The sequence below is a fragment of the Gobio gobio genome, assembly GCF_949357685.1.
Source record: "Gobio gobio genome assembly, chromosome: 21".
Classification (NCBI taxonomy): Eukaryota; Metazoa; Chordata; class Actinopteri; order Cypriniformes; family Gobionidae; genus Gobio; species Gobio gobio.
Window position 1 is genome coordinate 7,957,788 of NC_137117.1, and position 25,496 is coordinate 7,983,283.

Consider the following 25,496-nt stretch of genomic DNA (forward strand, 5'->3'; position numbering starts at 1 on the left):
CGTGCTGCATAATGGTGAGCACAGGTGACAAAAGTCAAACACAATTAAAGCACAGATGTCACCACTTGAACACAACAACTCAAAATTGATCACACTTCTGGCTAATGATGTGAGGGAACATATACAGTAAGCCAGTTCAGAGAGCACTGGTTTGTGAGGCCCTACAATGGATAGAAATCTGAAAGGAAGAGTTTGTGTGAGAGGAGGTCGAGGTGGTCAGCGAATACAAAGAACAGTAATATCTAATGAAATCAGAGCTACTGTGATTGACCATGTTCTTGTCCATGGTATGAGCATGAGGGAGGCTGGACAAAGGGTACAACCAAACATCAGTAGATTCACTGTGTCCACCATAATCCAAAGATTTAGAGAAGAGAACAGCTAATTACCTTTTTTTGACATTATAGTACAGTATGTAAATGTTGACAGCAATTACTGCATGACATACTATATACTGTACCACAGTATACTGTAAATAAATATATGTTTCAGTACATCACTGTACCAATATACTGTAGTATTGTAATGGAGGGTTGGTCTAACTGTTTGTAGGCCTAGTATTCCATGTATATTTTTGTACTTTATTTTTACATGGGCTTACTGTACACAAGTGGCAAACGCATAAGTTCCTCTTCGAGGGAACTCGCACTGCGTCGTCAAGTGACAACACTCTGGAAACGTCAAGTGACGACACTCTCAGCGTAGCGCGTCTGAAGTATGAATGAAATCAAGCCAATCTGATTGGTGCTGCATCATGACGTAGTAGATGATGGCATACCCGGAAGATACAAAGGGACGCTGATGTATACACACAACAGCTTTGCTCTTCAGCTGAGCGCTCTGTGTTGAATTCTATTTGGTGTTGTTTTTCCAACATATCAGTCAAAAAAACTTAGGAATAGAAAGATGGCTAGCGAGCAACACTTAAAGGGTGTGTGCACCCGTGTCCGCGATTCCTTGCGGACTCGGACACACACCTATTATGTGTGCAATGCCTGGGCGTGCAGCACGCTAGGGTGGCTCTCGAGGGAGCCGCCTGTAGCGAGTGTGATAAGCTGCCGCTCAAAGTGTTGCGCTCACGGCTGGCCATGTTCAATGAGACCGGCCAAGCCCGCAAGCCACATGGATCTGGGCCCGCTGCTGCCGAGGCAGTGCGGCGTCTGAGATTGTGGGGCTCGCAAAGGGATCTCTCAATGGGACACGGGACTGCTGAGGCACCTTCCCTGTCCTCGTCTGAGGATTCCGATGTTCTCCTGCCTCGTGTGGAAGCCCGCGAAGCGGCTTCTTCCCGCGGGGCGGAGGACCCGATGCTTTAGCTGTCTGGCTCTGAGGAGTCAGATGTGCTGAGCATCGAGGCGGGTGATGTGGAGCCTGAGCCATCGCTTCACTCACCCGCTCAAGAGGAGTTGGTGAAGGTTTTGACCCGCTGTGGCCAAGTTGAGAATTGACTGGCCACAGGAAGAACCTGAAATCCAGCCGCCCAGTAAGCTGGATGAACGGTTCAGGCGCAGGTCTCAACCTCCACACCGGGGCCTACCGTTTTTCCCGGACTTGCACAATGAGTTGTGCAAGTCCTGGGCTAAACCCTACTCAGCCAGGCTCTCCAACCCCCCAGCGCTTGATTTTGCTAATGTGCTGGGGGTGGCTGAGCAGGGTTATGGGACGCTGCCTCGGGTGGAGGAAGCTCTCGCGAGCTATCTTTCTCCCGAGGCCGCTTCGTCCCTTAAGGCCCCGGTGCTGACCACCAAGCCATGTCGTGACACATGTTAGCTATTAGTCTATTAGCTTGAATCCGTCGGCCCATTCTTCTCTGACCTCTAGCATCAACAAGGCATTTTCGCCCACAGGACTGCCGCATACTGGATGTTTTTCCCTTTTCACACCATTCTTTGTAAACCCTAGAAATGGTTGTGCGTGAAAATCCCAGTAACTGAGCAGATTGTGAAATACTCAGACCGGCCCGTCTGGCACCAACAGACGTGCCACGCTCAAAATTGCTTAAATCACCTTTCTTACCCATTCTGACATTCAGTTTGGAGTTCAGGAGATTGTCTTGACCAGGACCACACCCCTAAATGCATTGAAGCAACTGCCATGTGATTGGTTGATTAGATAATTGCATTAATGAGAAATTTAACAGGTGTTCCTAATAATCATTTAGGTGAGTATATAAACATGCACATCAACAGTCAAAATACAGTATATTACTGTTGATAATCATTTATTAAACCATTAAAAATTTGATAAATTATGTCAAATTACATAGAAAACAACTAACAGGTTAATCTTTGCAAATTTGGAAGTTATTTTGTAAAGCTGCTCTGTCCATCTACAGTAATTTACTTTTAAATATAGATTTTCCATGCTCAATAACTAAGAAATTATTTATAAAAATGCAATAAGCACAAATTCGAAAATAAACGTTTTCATATTTACATATTTATTTTTACAGAACCATTCAAAACGTCAATCAATCTCTAAATTAAGTACAGTCAATTTCTGGTAAATTAACAAAATACATTTAATACAAAGGAACCTGCACATTTACGGTTGTTACGGAAGTAGATGCAGAACTCACAGGAGATTGTTATGCAGGGAGTTTATTGACAACAACAGAAACAGAAGAATCGTGGATGCTAAGTAAGCAGGTTGAAAAGATACTTTAACTGTTATGATTGAAAAATGTAAGATGATGTTTGCCTTACAGGCCCAGGAGATGGTGATGGAGACTAACACACACGGACACGCTTGAGACTGAACAATGGGAGACACTGGATAGGAGAACACGGAGGAGGATCCCAGGAGGTAGGTGCAGGAGAATCGCTGGAGATCAGACTAGGAGAAGTAGTTAGTGAAGTAGTTTGCTCTGGTCCCCTCCCTGTTCACCGGAGTGATGAGATACTTAGCAGACTATCATCACTAAATGGCTGGATGTCTAAGTGGTGTCTGCAAAATAACATAGGGTTCATAGACAATTGGAAAAGCTTTTGGGACAGACCTGACCTGTTGAAAAAAGATGGCATCCATCCTTCCTGGGGTGTAGCCGCTCTTCTCTCTAGTAATTTGGCACATAGTCTTAGAGCTAAACCTTGACTAACTGGGGCCCAGGTCAGGAAGCAGACAGACTGGCTAAACCGACTGACTTCTAGCTGTCTCACGTCACAGAAGTCAGATAAATCCCAACACATAGAGACTCTCACCTAGATATTATCACATAGAGACTGTGTCTGTTCACCGAATTAGTTAATTAAAAAAACCCATCAAAACCATTCAGCGGTAAAAAATTTAATGATGTCCAACAAATAAACAACAGATATAATACAGATGAAAAAATGATAAAGCTTGGGCTGCTGAATATTCGATCCCTCTCCCCAAAAGCGCTTATTGTTAATGATATGATTACAGATAATAATCTAGATGTGCTGTGTTTGACAGAAACCTGGGTAAAACTTGATTATTGCATTACTTAAAATGAGTCCACCCCCCAAGATTATTGTTATAACACGAGCCGTGTCTTAAAGACATGGGGGTGAGTAAATTGTCAGCAAAAGTTTATTTAAAAGTGAACTAATCCTTTTAGAAGACCGTGCAAGACCAAACTCTTATTAATAAAGCATGTGAAAAAAAAGGCAGATGAGCCTAGAATATGAACGCGTTTATAATTACACGTTTAAAGAATTTTCCTGCACGCTTAGCGTGGCTGAATTACAGACAGGGATATTACAAATTCTGTACATACCTCACTAATAAAGAATAGGAGAGTAGCTATGTAGTAGCCTATATGTACATACAAACGGATGAGCCCATTACGTTTTACTTTATAACGGGTTTCCTAGATGTTGTTCAAAACAGTGATATTAAAAGTAGGCACTTTATTGAACATGCGCTATATTGCAAAGTAGCCTATGCATTATTAATACCTTTTTAACGTTAGCCTACTGTTAAGCGTTTTCCTTGTCTTTATAACGAGGACATATAAAGCGTCTTATAGGCAAAATAGCGCTCACGGTGCCATTGTCTGTTTTGGCAGGATACTGCCATCTAGTGGCAGCAGGTTTTCTTAGACAGCTGTGTGTGTGGATAATGCAAGGCCAAACCGGCAAAATGAAAGTCTCAAAATCCAAATGAATCAAATCGGATCGACTCACAAACAGTCAATGAGTCAATGAATGCATGCGCGTCACCGGATCCACAAATGCACATCTTACTCGTCGCACGCACATATTCTGACTTACATTAATACAAAATCTAAGTTTTGTATTCACTAGGGATGCAACAATACAGTTAGTCCACTGTTCAATACATACCTCGGTTTTTAACCACGGTTTTCGGTTCGGTTCGGTTCTGATGTCTTGTCACATCAGATTTTTGCTATTCTATTCTTAAGTGACAGGAACAGCAAGAGGTTAAAGGGTTATTTCATCCAAAAATGAAAATTCTGTCATTAATTACTCACCCTCATGTCGTTCGACACCCTTAAGACCTCCGTTCATATTCGGAACACAAATGAAGATATTTTTGTTGAAAGCTGATGGCTGAGAAAGACTTCAGATAGGCCTCCATTGGCATTCAGTACATTTACACTCCCAAGACGCATAAAAGGCACTTAAAATGTCGTTACAAAGTCCATCTCACCACAGTGACTCTACAATAATTTTACGATGCGACGACAATAGTTTTTGTGTGCAAAAAAAAATCTAAACACCTTTATCCAACTTGTTCTTGTCTTCCGTGTGTGCCTCCACGACGCATGCGTGAGAATATGACGCAGATCCGGCGTTCGGACACATGACCCAGAAGCGATTTGTTTACAAGCAGAGGAAGACGCGCGTGTCTAAGCTGTTGGATTCTACATTGATCGTGCTTTAGGTCTCGGTGTAGTTCTCAAAATGTGGCTTAAGTGTGTATTTCATGGATTCCCGAACGCTGGCGCTACGTCATATTCTCGCGCATGCGTCGTGGAGGCATACACGGAAGACAATAACAAGTTGGATAAAGGTCTTATTTAGATTTTTTTTTGGCGCACAAAAACTATTGTCGTCGCATCGTAAATGTTTGTAGAGCCACTGTGTTGAGATGGACTTTGTAACAACGTTTTAAGTGCCTTTTATGGGTCTTGGGAGTATAAATGTACTGAATGCCAATGGAGGCCTATCTGAAGCCTTTCTCAGCCATCAAGTTTCAACTAAAATATCTTCATTTGTGTTCCGAATATGAACGGAGGTCTTACGGGTGTCGAACGACATGAGGGTGAGTAATTAATGACAGAATTTTCATTTTTGGGTGAACTAACCCTTTAAGGAGAAAAAATACTATTTTTTAATTGCAATACTCTTTCTTTATTTTACTTAAAATAATTGAAAAACCTTACTTAAACTTAAAACTTTACATAAAAAATAACCCTTGTACACAATCCTAGTGTATTGTATAATATAAAAAAAAAATATATATAAAGATTTACACTGGCAGCTCAGAGCTGTCCAGCAGCATTTAAGTATGAAATTGAATGAATAAATGTAAAAATAAAACACTACATAGACTTCACTATAAAATATACACTGATTCTTATTAAAGCTGTACTGTAATAGAGTTTTTCAGTCAAGAGCAGTGAGTGATTTTCTCTTTGTCTTTTGTTGTTGTATTAACATTAAATGGATAGTTCACAAAAAAATGAGAAATTAATACAGGTTTGGAACAATATTAGAGTGAGTAAATAATGACATAATTTTAGAGGTGAACTGTCCCTTTAAGGACAGCGTGTTCACTACTGCATTGCTGTCAATTTGCTTTCAAGACCTGCGTGCATCTAATATACAGAAACGAGACGATTTTACTTTCACTTTAGACATAACCGACTGTGTTTATGTAAACCTTGTGTGTATTTGACAGTATTAGCGCAGTAAGACGACTACTTAGTCCAGTAATCACGTGTTTGACAAGCGTTCAGTGCGCGCGCCGCGCTCGGAAAACCGAATGTTAAATAATGACAAGGCTTTAAAACGCATACAAATAATGAACTTTCATGATTGTGAATTGCTATAGTGTTCCGTGAGTATAACTCTACCACTAACGTGTGATGTGAATGTATGTCGCGTTGTTCAGTAGGCCTATATTGGGATGGAGGCAAATTATAGAATTTGTAGAAAAATACTTAATTAAATGCAAAACCGAAAAACCGCAATTCACAGGCGCGTATTGAACCGTGAAGGTCGTACCGAACGGTTCAATATTATATTGAGAATTGTGGCATCCCTAGTATTCACAACTATGTCTCTATTTGTACAAATCGCTGCACATTCATGTAATTCTGTATTTTGCACACAAATTAAAAGGCATTTGTTCCCCTTCGAGGGAACTCGAACTGCGTCATCGTGACGACACTTTGGGGAACGCCCCTCGCGTAAAGCGTCTGAAGAAACTGTAAAATCAGCCCAATCCGATTGGTGTTGCGTGATGACGTCGTATGTGACGGCATACCCGGAAGATACAAAGAGACGTCTGAACGAAACAGAGATAGCTTTTTTGCTCTTCAGCGTTAGCGCTCTGTGTTACCAGTCTGAGAGTATTTGGTGTTGTTATCTACCAACGTTGTTTCACAAGCATACAGGGCTCGCGAATTCCATGGCCGGTCCCGTGCTGTTGAGGCAGCACGGTTGATCTATCATGGACTCGCAGATGGGTCTGTCAGGGGAACTTGAGAAGTGCTTATGCATCTTCTCCTTCCCGGTGACAGCTCCATTGTTCTCCTTCCCCGCGTGGAAGCCCGCGCTGCGGCTTCTTCCCCCGGGGTGGAGGACCCGATGCGTGAGCTGTCTGATTCTGAGGAATTAGATGGGCTCCGTATCGAGGCTCGCCTTTCCTAATGCAGATTCAACCTCGAGTTTCCGAGGCGGCACGCAGGTTTGGGTCTGTTATTAGAGTGATACAACGTGACACGGTGAGAAGGGATACTGTGGGTGCGAGGCATGCAGTCAGCTCCTGAGGGGGCGGGCTGTTTTCATTCAGAAATATCTCGACGCGTACTGCCGTGCGCCTTCGGGTGTTTCAGCCTCGCGCCCGTTTGGCTTTTTTCTCGAGGGATGAAAGCCAGTTGTATTATAACGGCTTGAACCGCGTTGCTGAGGCAACGTGTGGTTTACGAGCCGTATATAATACAATTAAGCAGTATTGTCTGATAATTGTGGCTGCGTTTTATTCTGAGGAATTAAATGAAATATGATCTGACTTTGAGGAGTTAGATATTCAGCCTATTATTCAGACCATGTTCACCGTATTTGTGAAATGTGATACTGTTTGGCTTTCTTCTCGAGGGAGGAAGGCCAATTGTATTATAACTGCTTGAGCCGCGTTGCTGAGGCAACGTGTGATTTTCGAGCCGTATATAATATAATCGAACAGTATTCGCTTTCACCTTACTATGGCTGCATTTAATTCCGAGGAATTAAATTAAAATATTATCTGACTATAAGAGTTAGATGTATTTTTTACTCAGCCTATCATTCGGACCAGGTTGCACGGTTGGGTGATTATGATGACATTTAATTCTGAGGAATTGAGTGTCATGTTATCTGACTTTGTTAAGTTAGATATTTAATCAGTCTGTCGCCCAAGCGTGTTTGACTTGTCTGGATATCCATCTAAGATTGGAGGTTACGGCCCTGTCGAGCTGCTCCCTTAGATGAGGCCCCTGCTGGCCGGCCCCCTCTCCCGGGTAGGAGCGAACGAGGTCGCCTCCCCTGAGGAGCTTTTGGGAATCGATGTTGTGCTCCCGCCGTCTAGTACGTTTCGGGCCACATCGTTTCTCAGCGCACGCGCGCTGCACCAGCCGCCTCTAGCAAGACCTGCGGCGGTCCAGCAAACGCGTACGCACACCGAAAATCTTCCTCGATTTCGCCCTGCCGGTTAGCCGCTTCAGGGGGTCGGGGAGGAGGCTCGGTTGACACCCGAGGCCGGCCTCGAGAGGCTGGTTCCCTTAGCAGATTATCTCGGCGCATGGTTATGCCTCCGAATATATCTGCATGGGCCCTGCGTACTGTAGAACGGGTTACAGGCCGCAGTTCAGTTCCCTCCCCCGAAGTCTAACGGGGTGGTCTGAATTGTGGTCGGCCCAGAGCAGGTGCGGGTAATGGAACAGGAAGTACACTCCCTGTCGGTTAAGGAGGCTTTGAACGTATTCCTCCGCCAGTCAGGGAGTCCGGGTCCTACAGCCGGTACTTCATAGTTCCTAAGAAGGATGGCCAGTTGAAGTATGCGTCCAACTTTAGATCGGAGGTACTTGGATCGTTCTCCGAGGAGATTCAGATTCAAGATGCTTGAGTGTCGTGGTTCAGATCCAGTCTGAGGACTGGTCTGTCACGGTGGATCTAAAGAGGACACATACTTCCATGTTCCATCCTTCTGTGTCACGGGGGATTCCTGAGGTTCGCTTTCGGGGGCGAAGCGTATCATTATCAGGTTCCTCCATTCGGGCATCACTGTACAGCAGTTTAGGACTGCTGGGACTTGCGGCAGCTGCGTCCAACAGAATTTCTCTTGGCCTGCTGCACGAGACCCCTACAGTGGTGGCTGGGAACCAGGGAGGTTTTCCTTGAGGGGAAGACCATTCTGTATGATCAGGGTAACGCGCAGATGCCTTCGTTCCCTCGTCATATGGAAGAGACCTTGGTTCCTGTCCCGGGGGCCAGTGCTGGGAGCATCATGTTGCCGGGAAACCGTTTCAACAGACGCATCCCTCACTGGTTGGGACACGGTCATGGAAGGCCGCTTTTTCAGAGGTCTGTGGGAGACCCGGCATTCTTCCTGGCACATCTACTGCCAGGAAATGCTGGCGGTCTACGAAGCTCTGAGGAGCTTCCTCCCGGACCTCCGCGGCCACCATGTCCTGATGCGGAAGTGAACCAGGGGGCTTTCCTTGAGGGGAAATTCATTCTGTATGATCAGGGTAACGCGCAGATGCCTTCGTTCCCTCGTCATATGGAAGAGACCTTGGTTCCTGTCCCGGGGGCCGGTGCTGGGAGCATCATGTTGTCGGGAAACCGTTTCAACAGACGCATCCCTCACTGGTTGGGACACGGTCATGGAAGGCCGCTTTTTCAGAGGTCTGTGGGAGACCCGGCATTTTCCTGGCACATCAACTGCCTGGAAATGCTGGTGGTCTACAAAGCTCTGAGTAGCTTTCTCCCGGACCTCCGCGGCCACCATGTCCTGATACGATCCGACAATATGTCGGCAGTATCGTATCTAAACCACCAGGGGGGCCTGAGGTCGCGCCCTCTTTGCAGACTGGCGCATCAGGTTCTTCTGTGGTCCCAGGGGAGGTTGTCATCCCTCAGGGCGATGTACATCCCCGGGGACCAAAACTAGGGAGCAGACATCCTGTCGAGGCAGGGGCTGAGGCCCGGGGAATGGCGACTCCACCCCGAGGTGGTGGAGGCTATGTATGTGCGAGCGGTTGGGCCCGGTGGAAGTGGATCTATTCGCGTCTCAAGAGACGTCCCACTGCCCGCTGTGGTTCTCCCTCACTGGCACCATGGCACAGATGTGGCCGAGGCTTCGTCTGTACGCTTTTCCCCCGATCACTCTGCTCCCGGGAGTACTGGAGCGTGTCCGCCGGGAGGGCATCAGCCTTCTCTTAGTAGCACCCCGGTGGCCCACTTTAGTATGGTTCTCCGACATCATCTACCTGCGGGACGGTCCCCCATGGCAGGTCTCTCTGAGGAGGGACCTGCTATCTCAGGCCGAGGGCACGATTTAAGCCTACCCCCGGCCAGAGGTGTGGGGTCTCTGGGTCTGGCCCTTGAGGGGGCCCAGTACCTAGTAGAGGGCCTGTCGGCGGGTGTCGTAGAGACCCTACTCAGCTCCAGAGCTCCTTCCAGCAGGAGGTTGTACAGCCTGAAGTGGAATATTTTCCACTTGGCGTAGAGAGCGGGAGGTGAACCCAGTTATCTGCCCGGTGGCTTCAGTGCTGGAGTTCCGTCAAGACTGCTTCTCCGCCGGTCTTTCCCCGTCCACACTTAAGGCGTATGTGGCTGCCATTTGGGCTTTCCACGCACCTCTAAGTGATGGGCCGTTGGGAAGGCACTATCTGGTTGTACGATTCCTCCGTGGGGTTCGGAGGATGAGGCCTGCGGCTCATTCCAGGGTCCCAACCTGGGACCTGGCGGTGGTGCTCGAGGGTTTGGCTGAGGCCCCCTTTGAGCCGCCGGAGTCGGCTGAGGCGAGAATACTGACCTTCAAGGTGGCTTTTTTCCTTGCTATCACTTCTCTGAGGAGAGTGGGGGACCTCCAGGCCTTGGCTATCACGCCGACTTGCCTGGAGTTTGCCCCTGGCATGGTTAAAGCCATCTTGCATCCCAGCCAGGGCTACGTGCCCAAGGTGCCATCTAAACAGGGCAAGGTCAGTGGTTCTCCAGGCATTCCATCCTCCACCTCACGTGACGGCGGAAGAGAGCAGACTTCACCTCCTCTGCCCCGTGCGGGCATTGAGGATTTATCTGGAGAAGTCTGCTCAGTGGAGAAAGTCAGACCAGCTGTTGGTGTGTTTTGGTTCACCCAAGAAAGGGCTGCCTGCGTCAAAGCAGACGATTAGTAACTGGATTGTCCAGGCTATAGCCATGGCTTATCGGGTGCGCAACCTGCCTTCACCCTTAGCCGTGAAGGCCCATTCTACCAGGAGCATGGCCTCCTCAGTAGCCCTCCTTTCTGGGGCCTCTATGCTAGACATCTGCGAGGCAGCTGGGTGGGCCACTCCTCACACCTTCATTCGTTTTTATAGTCTGCATCTCCCTGAGACGCCTGGCGCGAGAGTGCTCGCCCTCTAGTTGTGCCTGGTTCCAGCTTCACACTGGGGTGGGTATGATTGGTGCGGGATAGTTGGTACTCGTTCCCCAAAGTGTCGTCACGATGACGCAGTTCGAGTTCCCTCGAAGGGGAACGTCTCGGGTTATGACTATAACCCTTGTTCCCCGAGAAGGGGAACGAGACACTGCGTCTCGTGTCCACCCAATCATCAGAGCGCTCGCTTCATCGCAAAGAACGCTATCTCTGTTTCGTTCAGACGTCTCTTTGTATCTTCCGGGTATGCCGTCACATACGACGTCATCACGCAACACCAATCGGATTGGGCTGATTTTACAGTTTCTTCAGACGCTTTACGCGAGGGGCGTTCCCCAAAGTGTCGTCACGATGACGCAGTGTCTCGTTCCCCTTCTCGGGGAACAAGGGTTATAGTCATAACCCGAGACGTTTTTAGATAGTAAAACATGTCTGCAACATTTATCAAGTTCATGGATAATTGTGTCTGCATTTATTAATCATTTTAAGTCTAAAATCATCCCATATCATTATGGGGTATTGTTTGTAGAATTGAGGAAAAAAATAAGGAATTTAATACATTTTGGAATAAGGCTGTAACAAAATGTGGAAAAAGTGAAGCGCTGTGAATACTTTCCGGATGCTCTTTATATGCTGCAGTCATCCATGAGGGGCTGCTGTATTTTCATTTTGTTGTTTGTATGTTTATGCTAACCAAGTTTCAACATATATTAGACATTTTATGATTTTGACTGTGTACTTCCCAGAGACTCTTACAGTTTCTACTATAGTAAAATGTGTTGAATCTTAAAGTTAAGTTGTACCTGTTATTTTTGTAATTAAAATATTTAATGCACTTAACGTTTATACTCTGGGAAAATGTCAACAGTTTTGGTACTAAAAATATTTTGTTAATTTGAAATCCACACCTGTGGCAGTAAGAAATTAATTGTTTAAACATAAGTATACATAAGTGTAACCTGGGCAGCTTAGTAGCACTGTCACCAACAGGTCCCCTGTAGCAACTCATAATGTAATAACTGCACATATGAGTATGTATTACATTGTTATTGTAATAAAATGTTCATAATGTAATTATTTTCTCAAAATGTAATAAAACCTCAGTATTTATTTTGTGTGTGTGTTCATATTTTTCTATGCCAGTGGGGACTCAACTAAATTGAGGTACTCATGAGAAACAAACTTAGAAATCATACAGAATGAGTTTTTTTGATCATGTAAAAATGCAGAAAGTTTTGTGTGATGGGTAGGTTTAGGTGTAGGATTAGTGTGTGTGTGTGTGTGTGTGTGTGTGTGTGTGTGTGTGTGTGTGTGTGTGTGTGTGTGTGTGTGTGTGTGTGTGATGGTAGGTTTAGGGGTAGGGTTAGTGTGTGTGTGTGTGTGTGTGTGTGTGTGATGGTAGGTTTAGGGGTAGGGTTAGTGTGTAAGAGTGGACTCCTGTAGATGGTTCAATCTACAGGGTTGCCATTAGACTAAAAAACGTTATCAGAAAGATGGAAGAAAACTGTACATTTCTTGTCTATTTCCACCCACTGCAACTCATACCAACGACGGAGATAAGCGCAGTTACAATAGCAAAATATGTGGGAGAGCGTTGCTATAATGTGACTATATTGTATTGCAATAGGGAGCACTTCAAAGTCAATACTAAATCAAAAACTAGTTAGCACAGTATTTGTAATAGAAAGGATTTAATGACAAAATCTGGTTATGGTTACACTTAAAATAGTTTCAAAATGGATGAATGAGATGATAAACTTATACCATTAATCGTACACAGCATGAATACAATGTTACCTGAGAGATAGAGAGAGAGAGAGAGAGAGAGAGAGAGAGGGGGGGGGGGGGAGAGAGTGGAGGAGAGAGAAGAAGAGAGCAAAGACAAGAAGCCCAGATGACTTCAAGAGCCAGAGGAAAAGAGAGAGCGAGCCTAGTTTCCCATCTTCTTTTATCTATCCCTTGACCATGTGACCGAAACCAAATGTATTCTTTTAAACTGACCAATCAGATCAAACTCACACATAACATTCAAACTGACCAAACTTCCCCCACTGTAAAAGGTGTGGCACCCCCTGCGGCCTACAGGCCTGCCTTTTGTCCTTCTGTTAAGCAAATGTGTTGACAACAGTAAAGCAAATTTCTTTGTTGGATTTCAAATATCAAATATCAAATATCTTTGATTATTTTCAATCCTTTCAGTCCCCCCTTGGCACATTTGGCCACATTCATAAAATGTCCAGAGGTGACACAGTCAACAAAGACATGCTTTCCGTTGTGTAGATGTCATCTTCAGACTTGTCGTCCAGGCATGTTGGAAAAGCAGTCTGTCAGTCCTTACAGCCCTGCTTGAGAACTTCATCAAATGGTGTGGTGCAATCTCTTTGATCAATGATATGCAAAACGTCCATTGAATACCTCACACCTCAAGAACAGTCACTGAAGATGAGAACAAACGCTTGTCTCTCTTTCTGAGGCAGAACACAGGAGGTGAATTCGAGCAGCAGGAATCTGTAACAAATAGCCCAACAAACAGCAAAATAGAATACACTTTTGTCATTTGTCATTTGGTCATTGGCATTTGTCATTGGTCAGAAGTTTGATATGGTCAGATTAAAATATTCTCTGGCAATAAGCCTTTAAATCGATGTACTTAATAAAGTGGTCAAGGTTTAGAATAAAAAGAAGATCTCACAAGCTCTTACATTATTTCTAGAAACCTTTAAATAATCTGCATCATAACAAAACAACAATCACATTGTTGGGTTTACACCCCTCTTTCATTAAGAGTATCAGCAAAATATTGTGTAACCAAATACAGAAATTCAATTGAATTCATGTCCAAAACCATTGTTACATTGTAAAATGGACAAAATACAAAGACTCAGAACTCAAAATCAAAATCAACAAAATTCAAAATCAAATGCATTTTTACAATACACTGATTAAATATTTTTCACTAGGTAAGGATGAGAAATACCCTTTTGATATTTAAATTGGTGAGACAAATAATACCTCATTTAGTAAATCAAAAGAAAGAAACAAAACAAACAATAACTTGAAGAAATTCACAGTAGTAATACAGTCTAAATGTAAAGACATTTTGTGAGGCAGATGAAGATTTGACTTTGTGTGAAAATCAAATTTATGTGACTGAATTTAGCTGTGGCTATGTGTAAATCATGTCCAAACACTGGTGAGGAGGGTTAACAATTGTGATGCAAATTTAGCCCTGTTGTAAAACAGGCAGCCAGTATGTGAATTTGAGTATGAGATGTGACCTGGCTCAAAATTCCTCTCACACCAATGTTTTTGTTAAGGAGCATGATAAAATGCAAAGTTTGGAGTTCTTGAATCCTGCGCTGTGATGAAAACATTCTCATGGTTAATGCAATTGTAATTCACACTGTAGCCACATGGCAATTCTATGCTCCTGTACTTGGTTTAACTGCAGCTATATCGGGAATAGCAGAGTTTCCAATTCGGAGACTAACAAATTCAACATAGACACACATGCAACTTGAAATTGCTGTACAATTCCAGTATTAAAGTTATTCCAATTTACACAAGATACATGGCTTAGAATGCACAGCATCTACAGCCTTTATCCTAAGTGTTTCATCACTTACAGTAAAGCAATCATGTGTTTTAAAGAATAAACTTGACTAGTCTATGTGTATCTTGTAACACAAACAACCATACTGTGTAATCAATGCGCACAATGTGTTATACAATTACAAATTCGAAAAATACAAACAGGATCATTGCAATCTGAAACTCCTTGCTAAGAGGCTGCTAACCCGCTCGCAAGTGAAGTTAATAGCTGAAGGCCTTGCATGAACACTGCAGTTAGCTCACTGAGAGTCTTACCTGCAAATGAGCGCTGATCTTTTCCCTTAGAAAGTAATTTCCTATTTTTCAGAAAATACGGAGGAGGCCGACCTCGACCCAGCGACCAGCATTTCAAATCGCCATGCCCCATTTTCTGACAAGATCTGCAAAACCTGTTCTTTTTGTCATGGGGTTGCTCGCTAGGTTCTCCTGGAGTATGAGGATAATGACCTTCTAATGCTTGCAAACCATGCGTACTGGTACACGACACTGCGCTATTCCGTTGCTGCACCCGCTTAAGAACTGAAATAGGCACACTTTCTTGGGCATTTTCTGAACTAAACGTTTCAGATTCATTAGAGCAAGTCACCTCATCTATGAAGTGAACATGCTTTTTAATCCCATCGCTGTTAAGCATTATGGGAGGCATGCGCTTTTTAGCATTTAGCTTAGCCTTGAGATCTGCAATGGTTTCTTTGTGCTTTTTACACTTTTCAGTCAGGGCTAACTGCTCAGCTAGTAAGTTATCTAGCTGCGTTTGAAGATCTTGAATCTTTGCCTCAGACTTTTCTGCTTCTTCATTTTTAGAATCCACTTCTTTACATTTCGCATCTATACTTGAAAATAGATGTGTTGTCACATCACGTAGCCTTTTACAACTTATGAAGTTTAACGCCTCAATTATTTCACCATGTTTTGATTTCTTTTGATGTCTGCCATTTAATTCCCAATATCTGAACATTTCATCATCTGAACTTTTAATTCCAATATACTCTTTCTTGAGTTTGGACAAGGTAGGCTCAACTTTTTCACTCCATAAAGCAAACAATATGTCACTAGAAATTTTCCCTTCCATCCCGAGGAGATTATCTGAGTATTCACTGATTGTACAGTAATGGGACTATTGAAGCTATTTAAAACCTTCTAAATTCTGTTTCATGCAATTCCTTCAACCATTAAACAATGAAAACAGACTTACCCAAAGAAGGTCAGCTTTAATCCATTCACAAGATCAACTGTGAAAAAATGTCCTCATTCTTACACAGATCAAAGTAAATTTCAGACAATTCACTGCAAGGGATCCCGGGTTTCGGCACCATCTGTAAGAGTGGACTCCTGTAGATGGTTCAATCTACAGGGTTGCCATTAGACTAAAAAACGTTATCAGAAAGATGGAAGAAAACTGTACATTTCTTGTCTATTTCCACCCACTGCAACTCATACCAACGACGGAGATAAGCGCAGTTACAATAGCAAAATATGTGGGAGAGCGTTGCTATAATGTGACTATATTGTATTGCAATAGGGAGCACTTCAAAGTCAATACTAAATCAAAAACTAGTTAGCACAGTATTTGTAATAGAAAGGATTTAATGACAAAATCTGGTTATGGTTACACTTAAAATAGTTTCAAAATGGATGAATGAGATGATAAACTTATACCATTAATCGTACACAGCATGAATACAATGTTACCTGAGAGATAGAGAGAGAGAGAGAGAGAGAGAGAGAGAGGGGGGGGGGGGAGAGAGTGGAGGAGAGAGAAGAAGAGAGCAAAGACAAGAAGCCCAGATGACTTCAAGAGCCAGAGGAAAAGAGAGAGCGAGCCTAGTTTCCCATCTTCTTTTATCTATCCCTTGACCATGTGACCGAAACCAAATGTATTCTTTTAAACTGACCAATCAGATCAAACTCACACATAACATTCAAACTGACCAAACTTCCCCCACTGTAAAAGGTGTGGCACCCCCTGCGGCCTACAGGCCTGCCTTTTGTCCTTCTGTTAAGCAAATGTGTTGACAACAGTAAAGCAAATTTCTTTGTTGGATTTCAAATATCAAATATCAAATATCTTTGATTATTTTCAATCCTTTCAAGTGTAAGGGGAGAGAATATACAATTTGTACAGTATAAAAACCATTACGTCTATGGAGAGTCCCTACAAAGATAGTAAATAGATTTATGCTTCACGCTTCAGAACTTCTGTTAAAGGAACAGAGTGAGCATCAATGCTCCCAGGTTTTCACTGTGCATTGTGGGACTTTTTAGGGAGCAAACGTTTCAGTGTCTTGGAAGGACTCCCTGATCAGTACCCTGGCTGCTGAACTAAGGAGCTGATTGAGATATATTCATAAAATACATTTTCCTGCAAGATGAATCTTTTTTTTTTGCTTTTTCATTGGTTATTCAATTATTCAATTAAATGTAACAAAAAACTATTTTAAATAGAATAGTTAGTATTTACATTACTGACACTTTAAAAAATTATTATTAAGAAAATAATATTAAGAAATATTAATAAGAATGATAGCAAAAGTCAATAATACATTCTGTAAAAGTTTAAAAGTTTAGAATGTTCTTATACAGATCATTAATACCTAATGGTTATTTTTAGGCTATTGTAAACTAACCTTGCAATTAAAACATTGCAGATGTTTTTTTTTCTTCTAATGTTAATGCTTCATTTTCATAACTATAAATTAAATTTTTAGAATTACATTAACATTAGTGTAATACACCATAATAAAATATAGAAATAACATCAAAATTTGTTATTATCAGATAAATCCAACTTTATATCTGGAAATATTAAACCAGGGTTAAGCGTAGTGTGAAAAACATACAGAATCATAATTTGTTGGTTTGTATGAGGTTCACTAGCACAAGCTTTAGTTGCATTATCCAGAATGTGTGACAGCTGAAGGATGTGGCAGTGATGGCGTGTGGGTTGAATCCGTGACACTGACTTGACTGACCTGTTTTCAACTCCTCCCTCGACTGCAAGACGATTTTTGTGCGGGGTGTTTTTTTTAATAACAAAAAATTTGGGGTGGAGCAATTAACTGATTCACCAGTACACACTAAAAAGGAAGTTTTTTTTTATTCAGCCTGTTTGTCAGAGAGAGGAAAGCTGATCAAATGTGTTCATATCTCAAGGTAAGTTCAAATTAAATATTGTCATCAGATCACCTGCAAGCCACCTGTAGACATTAATTTAAACTCGATCTTATATGCTGCTCTCGAGAAAAAAAGATAAAACATTTCATTAATGTTAGTTAAAATATTTTGATGTTCTGCCAAATTTACACAAGTCTAGATTTTGAACGGAACTAAGATACAGATGATTAACGTTTAACTTTACCTACTGTTTATATCCTTATATACCTATATGTTGCATTTGTTTATATGGTGTAGTGGCAATTAAGACATTTGATTGTGTAAAACTCCATCCATTAGCCCAAAAACCGAAAACTAATGACGTGGTCAAAAGGAATTCTGCGTGTAAGCCTTTTCAGCCTTTCGGTGAAGTTCTTTTAATTTATTGATATCTTATTTTAAATCTGACTCCATTAATAATTTTATCTGACTCCAATTCTATCTGACTCCATAAAGTGTGTTACATTTAGAGTTTATCAGCTGATTTGAAGATTAGTTGCGATTTAATTTAGATCAATGATTTTTCGTAGTATCACTTATTTTCAAATATTAATATCCTCCATGGGACACGGAATCTCAAATAGGCTAAGTGTCCGGATTTTCACTTGCTCTAACGGTCACAGATTAGTCAGTTCTGATATTACAGAGGATTGCAGGGTGAACTATCTTACCTCTAAGTGAGTCACACATGTGCACTCATAATAAAACATGTAATTTTAGTGATAGTCATGAAAACTGCAACTTATAATAACAGTGGCAGGTCAGAAATCAGGTTTTCCCTCATGCATGGCTCAATGCTCCCGCTATGGAGTTCCCAGTATGGCCTGCCCTGGCAGAGAGATCTGCGGTAACTCCTACAAAACTCCGCATGGACATGAATAAAATAATGATTTCAGAAAGATACAGAATAAATCAAGATTAACATTTATTTCGGCCAGACAGGAAAAGTAAATACGTAAACAAGAATCCATGGTACACAACTGATCAGCGTAAAAACATAAAACACAATTGCAAAGCAATATGAAAATAATTTAAAAGTCATCATGTCTGGCACATCTACATGCAGTTTGCACGGGGGGTCTGATTACAGAATATTCCCCCCAGAGAGTTAGGACATCCAGCCTTAAATACTCCAACCAGAACAAAAGGGTTGTAAATATTTGCAACACCCCCACCTGGTTTTGGGGGAGTGGATCAGATATCTTTGAAGAGACTACTCAAAGGAGAACTGAATTCTCATTAGTTTTCCAATCTTTCTAATACTACCATTGACTGCAGTGAAACTGAGACCATTTTACCATTCGCACTGAGACCTTTAAAAAGACATCAAACATGAAAAGGATTAAACAATAGATTTACAAATAACATCATCACTGATATATCTGCATTTGGTGACTTGAAACCAGGACAAGGAGAGGGCAAAATGGGGAGGGGGGAGGAATGTTTGTCAGGGTGTTGTCACAGTTTCTGTGAGATCTTTTCCTCAAGATTAGTGCCTTTTATTGTTCAATTGCTGAGGTATGTATCTCAGCTTTTGTCTTAGCACCAAAACCGACTCTTACAATTGACATATGTCATATGTCATGTATGCTTACATATGTAGGTAAGCTTACATTTATAAGCGTACATGGGAAGTTTACATGTCTATAGTATCTAAATAGGATCATTTTAAACAGCATTTTGTTAATTCTGCATTTCATGCAGTGTCAATATGAGAGACAACATGGAATTTTTGTCAGTAAAAATTTCCCCTTATGTTTGGTTCAGTTCCCATCTTTACCAAGCATGTCCACTTCTAAGGTTAACCTCAACATAATTTCCTCATTCTAAACTACTCAAAAGTGGTACTACGAACTGGTTTAAGCTGGTGTTTGTATTCCTGTTTGTCTACATTTTTTGTACCCAGTTCCCCGTACTTTTCATCTTTCCTCTTAATATAGGAACTTGGTAACACTAGAATACTGTTCCAACGTCGAACGCGACTGACAGAAAGGGAACTGAATTTTAAATTTTTAGGTGAAGTATTCTTTTAAATATCTAAATTTTTGTATGCTTTTCTAATATGTTACATTATGCAAATATGCCTCATAAACACGCAAATGCAACATTTACATTATGCAAATATGTATGAGGCATATTTGCATAATGCAACTTATATTAGAAAAGCATGCAAAATTTATTTCCTATTGCACCATTCCTTCCCCCGGAGGAGAGCTGGGTGAAGAATCTTTTGTTTCATTTTAAAAATTGCGATCCTCTTGGCGAAGAACGCTGTAGAGTCTGTCCATCCAGCTGGGTTTTAAAGCCCTTAATTCATCGTACCCAAGAAAAGCAATGGGTTACGACCAATCTTAGATCTGAAAGTCTTGAACTGGACGCTTCACAAGCTCCCGTTCATGATGCTGACACAGAGACGCATTCTCTTGTGCGTTTGCCCCCCAAGATTGGTTCGCAGCAATCAACCTGAAGGATGCATACTTCCACGTCTCGATTTTGCCTTAACATAGACCGTTTCTTTGGTTTTCTTTCGAGGGTTGGGCGTAACAGTACAAGGTCCTCCCCTTTGGGCTGTCCCTGTATCTCTGCGTCTTTACCAAAGTCACAGAGGCTGCCTTTTTCTCCATTAAGGAAGTGGCCGTTTGCATTCTCAACTACTCGTATCTCGATGAATGGCAAATTCTGGCTCACTCTTGAGATTTGTTGTGCGAACACAAAAAAAAAAGGTTCTATATGGCACCAAAAATAGTTCTTGGCTCGTAATCATAGGGGAACCTTTTTTAGTACTATATAGCACCATTTTTGGTGCTTCAGTGGTTCTTCAGCGGTTCTTCAGAGGTTCTTCACCGGTTCTTCAGAGATTCTTCACCGGTTCTTTGACTAAGGTGCTATATAGCACCTCTGAAGAACCACTGAAGCACCAAAATTGGTGCTATATAGCACTAAAAAAGGTTCCCTTATGATTATGAGACTTTTTTTTTAGAGTGTAGTGATGAACTGCCTGAATTTGTTCAGGGGGAATACAGCGGTTCTACTGAAATAATTTCAGATGCTCCTTGGGCATATGGCATCTGCAGCCACGGTAACGCCACACGGATTTATGCATATGAGACCACTTCAGCACTGGCTGCACAGCCGAGTCCCGAAATGGGCATGGCACCGCTGCACACATCATGTGACCTTCACACTGATCTGTCACCAAACTTTCAGCCATTGTTCAGACCTTGTCTTTCTACAGGTGGGAGTGCCCTTAGAACAAGTGTCCAGACATGTTGTTGTCACAATGGATGCCTCCAGAATGGACTGGAGCGCTGTATGTAATGGGCCCGCAGCCTCTGGCTCCTGGACAGGACCTCGACTGCAATGCCATATCAATTGCCTGCCCTTATGAAAATGAACCATGGTTTTACTACAAATAAAACCAAAAAACCATGGTTATTGAAGTAAAACCATGGTAACCACAAATTAACCATGGTTTTGCTACTCTAACCATAGTTTAACCATGGTATTTGTGGTAAAACTGTGGTTATAAAAATGGTATTCAATTAGCCAATAAAACATGGTTACTACACGTTTACTATAATAAAACCATGGTTAATTTTCGTATTGTGGTGTCGCTGGCAGTGCTGCTCGTCCTGCACTGGTTTTGGCTCCTGCACCCTGCTCACTTCACCAGTTGCCCCCTCCCTAGGCTCTGATGCATGGCACCTCTCTAGCACACATCTCCAGGGATGTGGGCTGGGGGACACCTAATACCTTTGCAACATTCTTTAATCTCCAGGTGGAGCCGTTTCTTCCCGTGTATTGAGTACAAACAGGTAAGCGGCGGAAGACTTGGTGTCTTGCTTGCTGCACCATTCCCCTCTGGGAAGGGATACAAGTGCCCTTTGTGCTCTCCATTAGAGTTCCCCTGCTGATTGGATTAGAGTATCCTTCAGGCATATTTCATCAGTCAGATGCGGCAGAGGCATCCGCCGCCACGCACAGTACTTGAGATGCATATGCCCAGTTGGTCAGCTCCTGTAATGGGCTTTAAGCTCCATATGTTGTAAATCCCTGCCGGTAATATCATGTGTATTTTCACATGTTCCTCTCCACGGGTACAATGTACGTTCCTCTCGTTATTTTAGTTATGCAATACATGTTAAGAAATACATATAGCTATTCCAAGCGCGTTCTCTCTTTTTCTGGGGTATGAGCGATGCCCTATTCACAAATGAATCACTCGAGTCGATTCTGTTCAAAGACTTGATTGAACAAGTTGGCAAAACTGTCTGAATTGGTTCGCAAATTGGTTTGACTGATTTGTTCAGTTCCCTGCACTGAATCGTTTCACACTCGTCGTAACAGGAAATGTAAGAACATCAAGAGCGTTGTGTCCGTGGACCTAACGTTACAGACAATTGAAAGCAAATCTGCAAAAGCATCATATTGTTTGCCATTGCTTTCTTTATTGGTTGAACATCTGTGTATGTTGTTTGTGAACGAGCTACCTTCAATTTCAATTAATTCAGGTAATACATTTTACAACCAAACATATTATTACGCCACGATACCACTACTACAAAGTATGACATTACCAGTAATAGCCTATTTGGACATATACCTTAATTTATACATTAGGTTAGATGAATGAACACCCGCCTTCCCGCTGTAATTTGTGAGTATTGCACAGTGGCAGTGATCTGTTCGTCTTGAAAAACGAACGTTTTTGCTAAGACACAGATAAAGGGATAGTTCACCCAAAAATGAAAATTACCCCAGAATTTACTCACCCTCAAGCCATCCTAGGTGTGTATGACATTATTCTTTCAGACGAATACAATCGTAGTTATATTATTAATAAATATCCTGGCTCTTCCAAGCTTTATAATGGCAGTGAATGGCTGTTTTTGTTTTCAAGTCCATAAAAGTGCATCTATCCATCATAAAAGTACTACTGACGGCTCTGGGGGTTAATAAAGGCCTTCTGAAGAGAATCAATGGGTTCTTGTAAGAAAAATATCCATATTTATAAAGTAAAACAACTAGCTTCCGGCTGACCGCAAAAAAGACTGAAAAAAAGCTTTTAATACTGTTCAAATAATACAAATAAGAGTCGGGACAACAATGTTCTTCTTTTGGTTTACTGCGCAATATGAATTACCAAACTCTATGAACACGGGTCTTTTGAACTGGCCAACCAAAAACTAACCCAGAGTTAATCTCTAGAGTGGCCAAACAGTGCTTATTCCTGAGTGATGAGTACCTACAACCCAAAACACTACAGTTCCATTTATGTGCCTTTGAACACAAAACTATGCAGGTTCACTTTATTTCGACATTGTCTAATAATCTAAAATGTTAATATTATCCAAAGCAAAGGATGTGCAATGATTTTTGGCCTACGGATGCTAGAAATAAAGTTTTTCTCTTCTGTGTTTGTTACAAAGATATCTAATTATGATAATGATAACAATTTAAATTCAATATCTATCTAAAAAGTACCATGTTATTGTAACCACTGCCCTGCAGAGTTTAGCTCCAACCATAATCAAACACTCCTGAACAAGCTTATCAAGGTCTTCCGGATTACTAAAGTTACAGGCAGAGTGTTTTCTTTTTGGAGCTAAACTCTGCAGGGCAGTGGCTCTCCAGGATCAACGTTCCCTACCAATGCTATATATGATACGAAGTAACTAGTAACTAGCTACTTGAGTCATTTTTTTATTGGATACTTTTTTACTCTTACTCAAGTAACTATTCAGGGCTGCGTTTCCCAAAAGCATCGTAAGCCTAAGTTGATCGTAAAAACGATCGTACGAGTGATCTTAAAGGGTTAGTTCACCCACAAATGAAAATTAGCCCATGATTTACTCACCCTCAAGTCATCCTAGGTGTACATGACATTCTTCTTTCAGGTGAATACAATCATTGTATTTTAGTTATATTTAAAAAAGTCATGACTAATCCAAGCTTCATAATGGCAGTGACTGTTGCTCTGTTTTTGAAGTCCATAAAAAATGCATCTGTCTGTCAGATAACGTGCTCCACGTGGCTCAGGGGTGTTAATAAAGGCCTTTTTAAAGGACTTTTTGGCTTACATGTGGCGCTGAGTTGGTTATGCCAACAAGCACACTACAGCTTGCCAGCATCTGCTTCACCAGCACTCTAGATAGGCACTTTCCATAGGGACCCCTAATGTCAGTCTACATAATGCTGAACGTGACTGACTGAAAGGGAATATCTCTTCTGCCACAACGTTGACTTGCCCCGCTGAATGGCCGGGACAACGTCCTCACCACTCCTCAGCACAAGCCTAATAAGCGGACACATGCCGGCATCTTATTTACCTGTATGTACGGGGAGTGGTTAGGCATGCAAATTACACTTGCCAATTTCATTGGCTGTTTTTCTAAAACTCAGAGGTAAATGGGGCTCCCAAGTGAGACTTCTAATGTCAGTCGACATAGCGTCTCTGTTCCCTCCATCGGGGAATGAGGGTTATGACAGTAACCGATGTGTTATTTACTCACTATTATGTTGTTACAAATCTGTATGCAATTACTTTTCTGTGTAACAGAAGTGAACCTCTGAGAGGAGCCTCTGAGAACATGTGTATGTGAAAAAAAAAGGTTGGTGACCAGTTTGAGTTTTTTTTTGTGCTATTCCTTAAATTACAAAAAAAAGAAAGATAGTAGAAAGATAGCTAGTATTTTGATTATAACATTTTATTATAATGTTATGGCATAAGCACATTAGTTATGCACACCAATTTGTACCAATTTATAGATTTTTTTAAAATAAATGTGACATTAATGTGTTACTTGCAGTCCTGAAGCTTGTTTCTAAAATGAGTCTGGATAAGGAGAGCTGTAAGGGTGTTCAGTACCAGAGAGCATCATGTCCAAAGCCCAGCTGTGTTTCTGTGAAGAGTAAGAACTCAATACATCAACCCCTTAAATTCAGTAATGAAGCCGTGACCTCTGAAACCAGGTGAGATGTTGTCAGTGCTGGAAACAAGAAACCAAATTATATTCATACAGCAGATTATTTTCTTTCCCTGAATCACCTTTGCTAAATCTTTGCAAATTATATCACCAGATTGAGACAGATAGCAGCATCTTCTGTCTCCAGCTGCGTGTCTATGAAGAGTAATGATTCTATTTGTCATCCTCCTGATCTCAGAATTGGAACAGTGACCTCTGACCCTGTGTGAGTAAAAACATGCAGTGACAGCTGATGTGATGTTAATTTAATGTATTTACTGTATTCTACATTTTTTTAAATACATGCTGTACATTATCTATCTGATGTTTGAATTCACAGTTCCTGTGACATTTGTACAAAAAGCAAAAAGCAAACAGAAAGTTTATTGAAATGAACATGAATTAGCTGATATTTAGGAATTTATATTTTTATTTTGTAAATGCTGTGTAGGAAAACTGTCATTTGAATGTTCATTTCCAATTAGAATTAAGACAGCTGAAATTGCATTTTCATTGTTATTTCATTGATATTAATAATAAATGCAATTGATGTAGTAACATTCAATGTATATTTGAACATGTGGCCATAAGAGATATTTCTGTCAGGACAACTGATATTCAAAGTCAAAGATGATTGACTATTAACAGACAGTGTGGATTGGCGGTGTGGTTCTGTTCTGCGCAAGAACTTCCAACACATCCATGCTGGCTAGCATGAATAAGAGCAGGGAGCACAGCAATAAAATATAATTGATTTACTAATGATAATAATTTAATGCAGCAACATTAATCAAGATAAATGACAGTCTGATTCGACGAGCAATATCAGAAGGCTAAGTCCTGACGGTGGATGAGAGGAGGAGATGAGATGATAAAGTTGCTGATAATACTGAATGTCCTTGTAGAGGGATGCTGTAATATGTTGTTCTATTG

At 41.7% G+C, this 25,496-nt stretch overlaps 1 protein-coding gene across 1 annotated transcript in view; it reads left to right on the top strand.

Moving 5' to 3' along the window:
• Positions 1 to 17,517: 17,517 nt before the first annotated feature.
• The window catches only part of LOC307117740 (protein NLRC3-like), a 38,106-nt gene continuing 30,127 nt past the window's right edge, over positions 17,518 to 25,496 (top strand). Inside the window, exons 1-4 of the mRNA XM_079802778.1 lie at positions 17,518 to 17,598; positions 24,158 to 24,209; positions 24,408 to 24,570; positions 24,679 to 24,789. Of these exons, the coding sequence (XP_079658904.1) occupies positions 24,428 to 24,570; positions 24,679 to 24,789 (254 nt within the window). The 5' untranslated portion in view covers positions 17,518 to 17,598; positions 24,158 to 24,209; positions 24,408 to 24,427. The remainder of the gene's footprint in view (positions 17,599 to 24,157; positions 24,210 to 24,407; positions 24,571 to 24,678; positions 24,790 to 25,496) is intronic.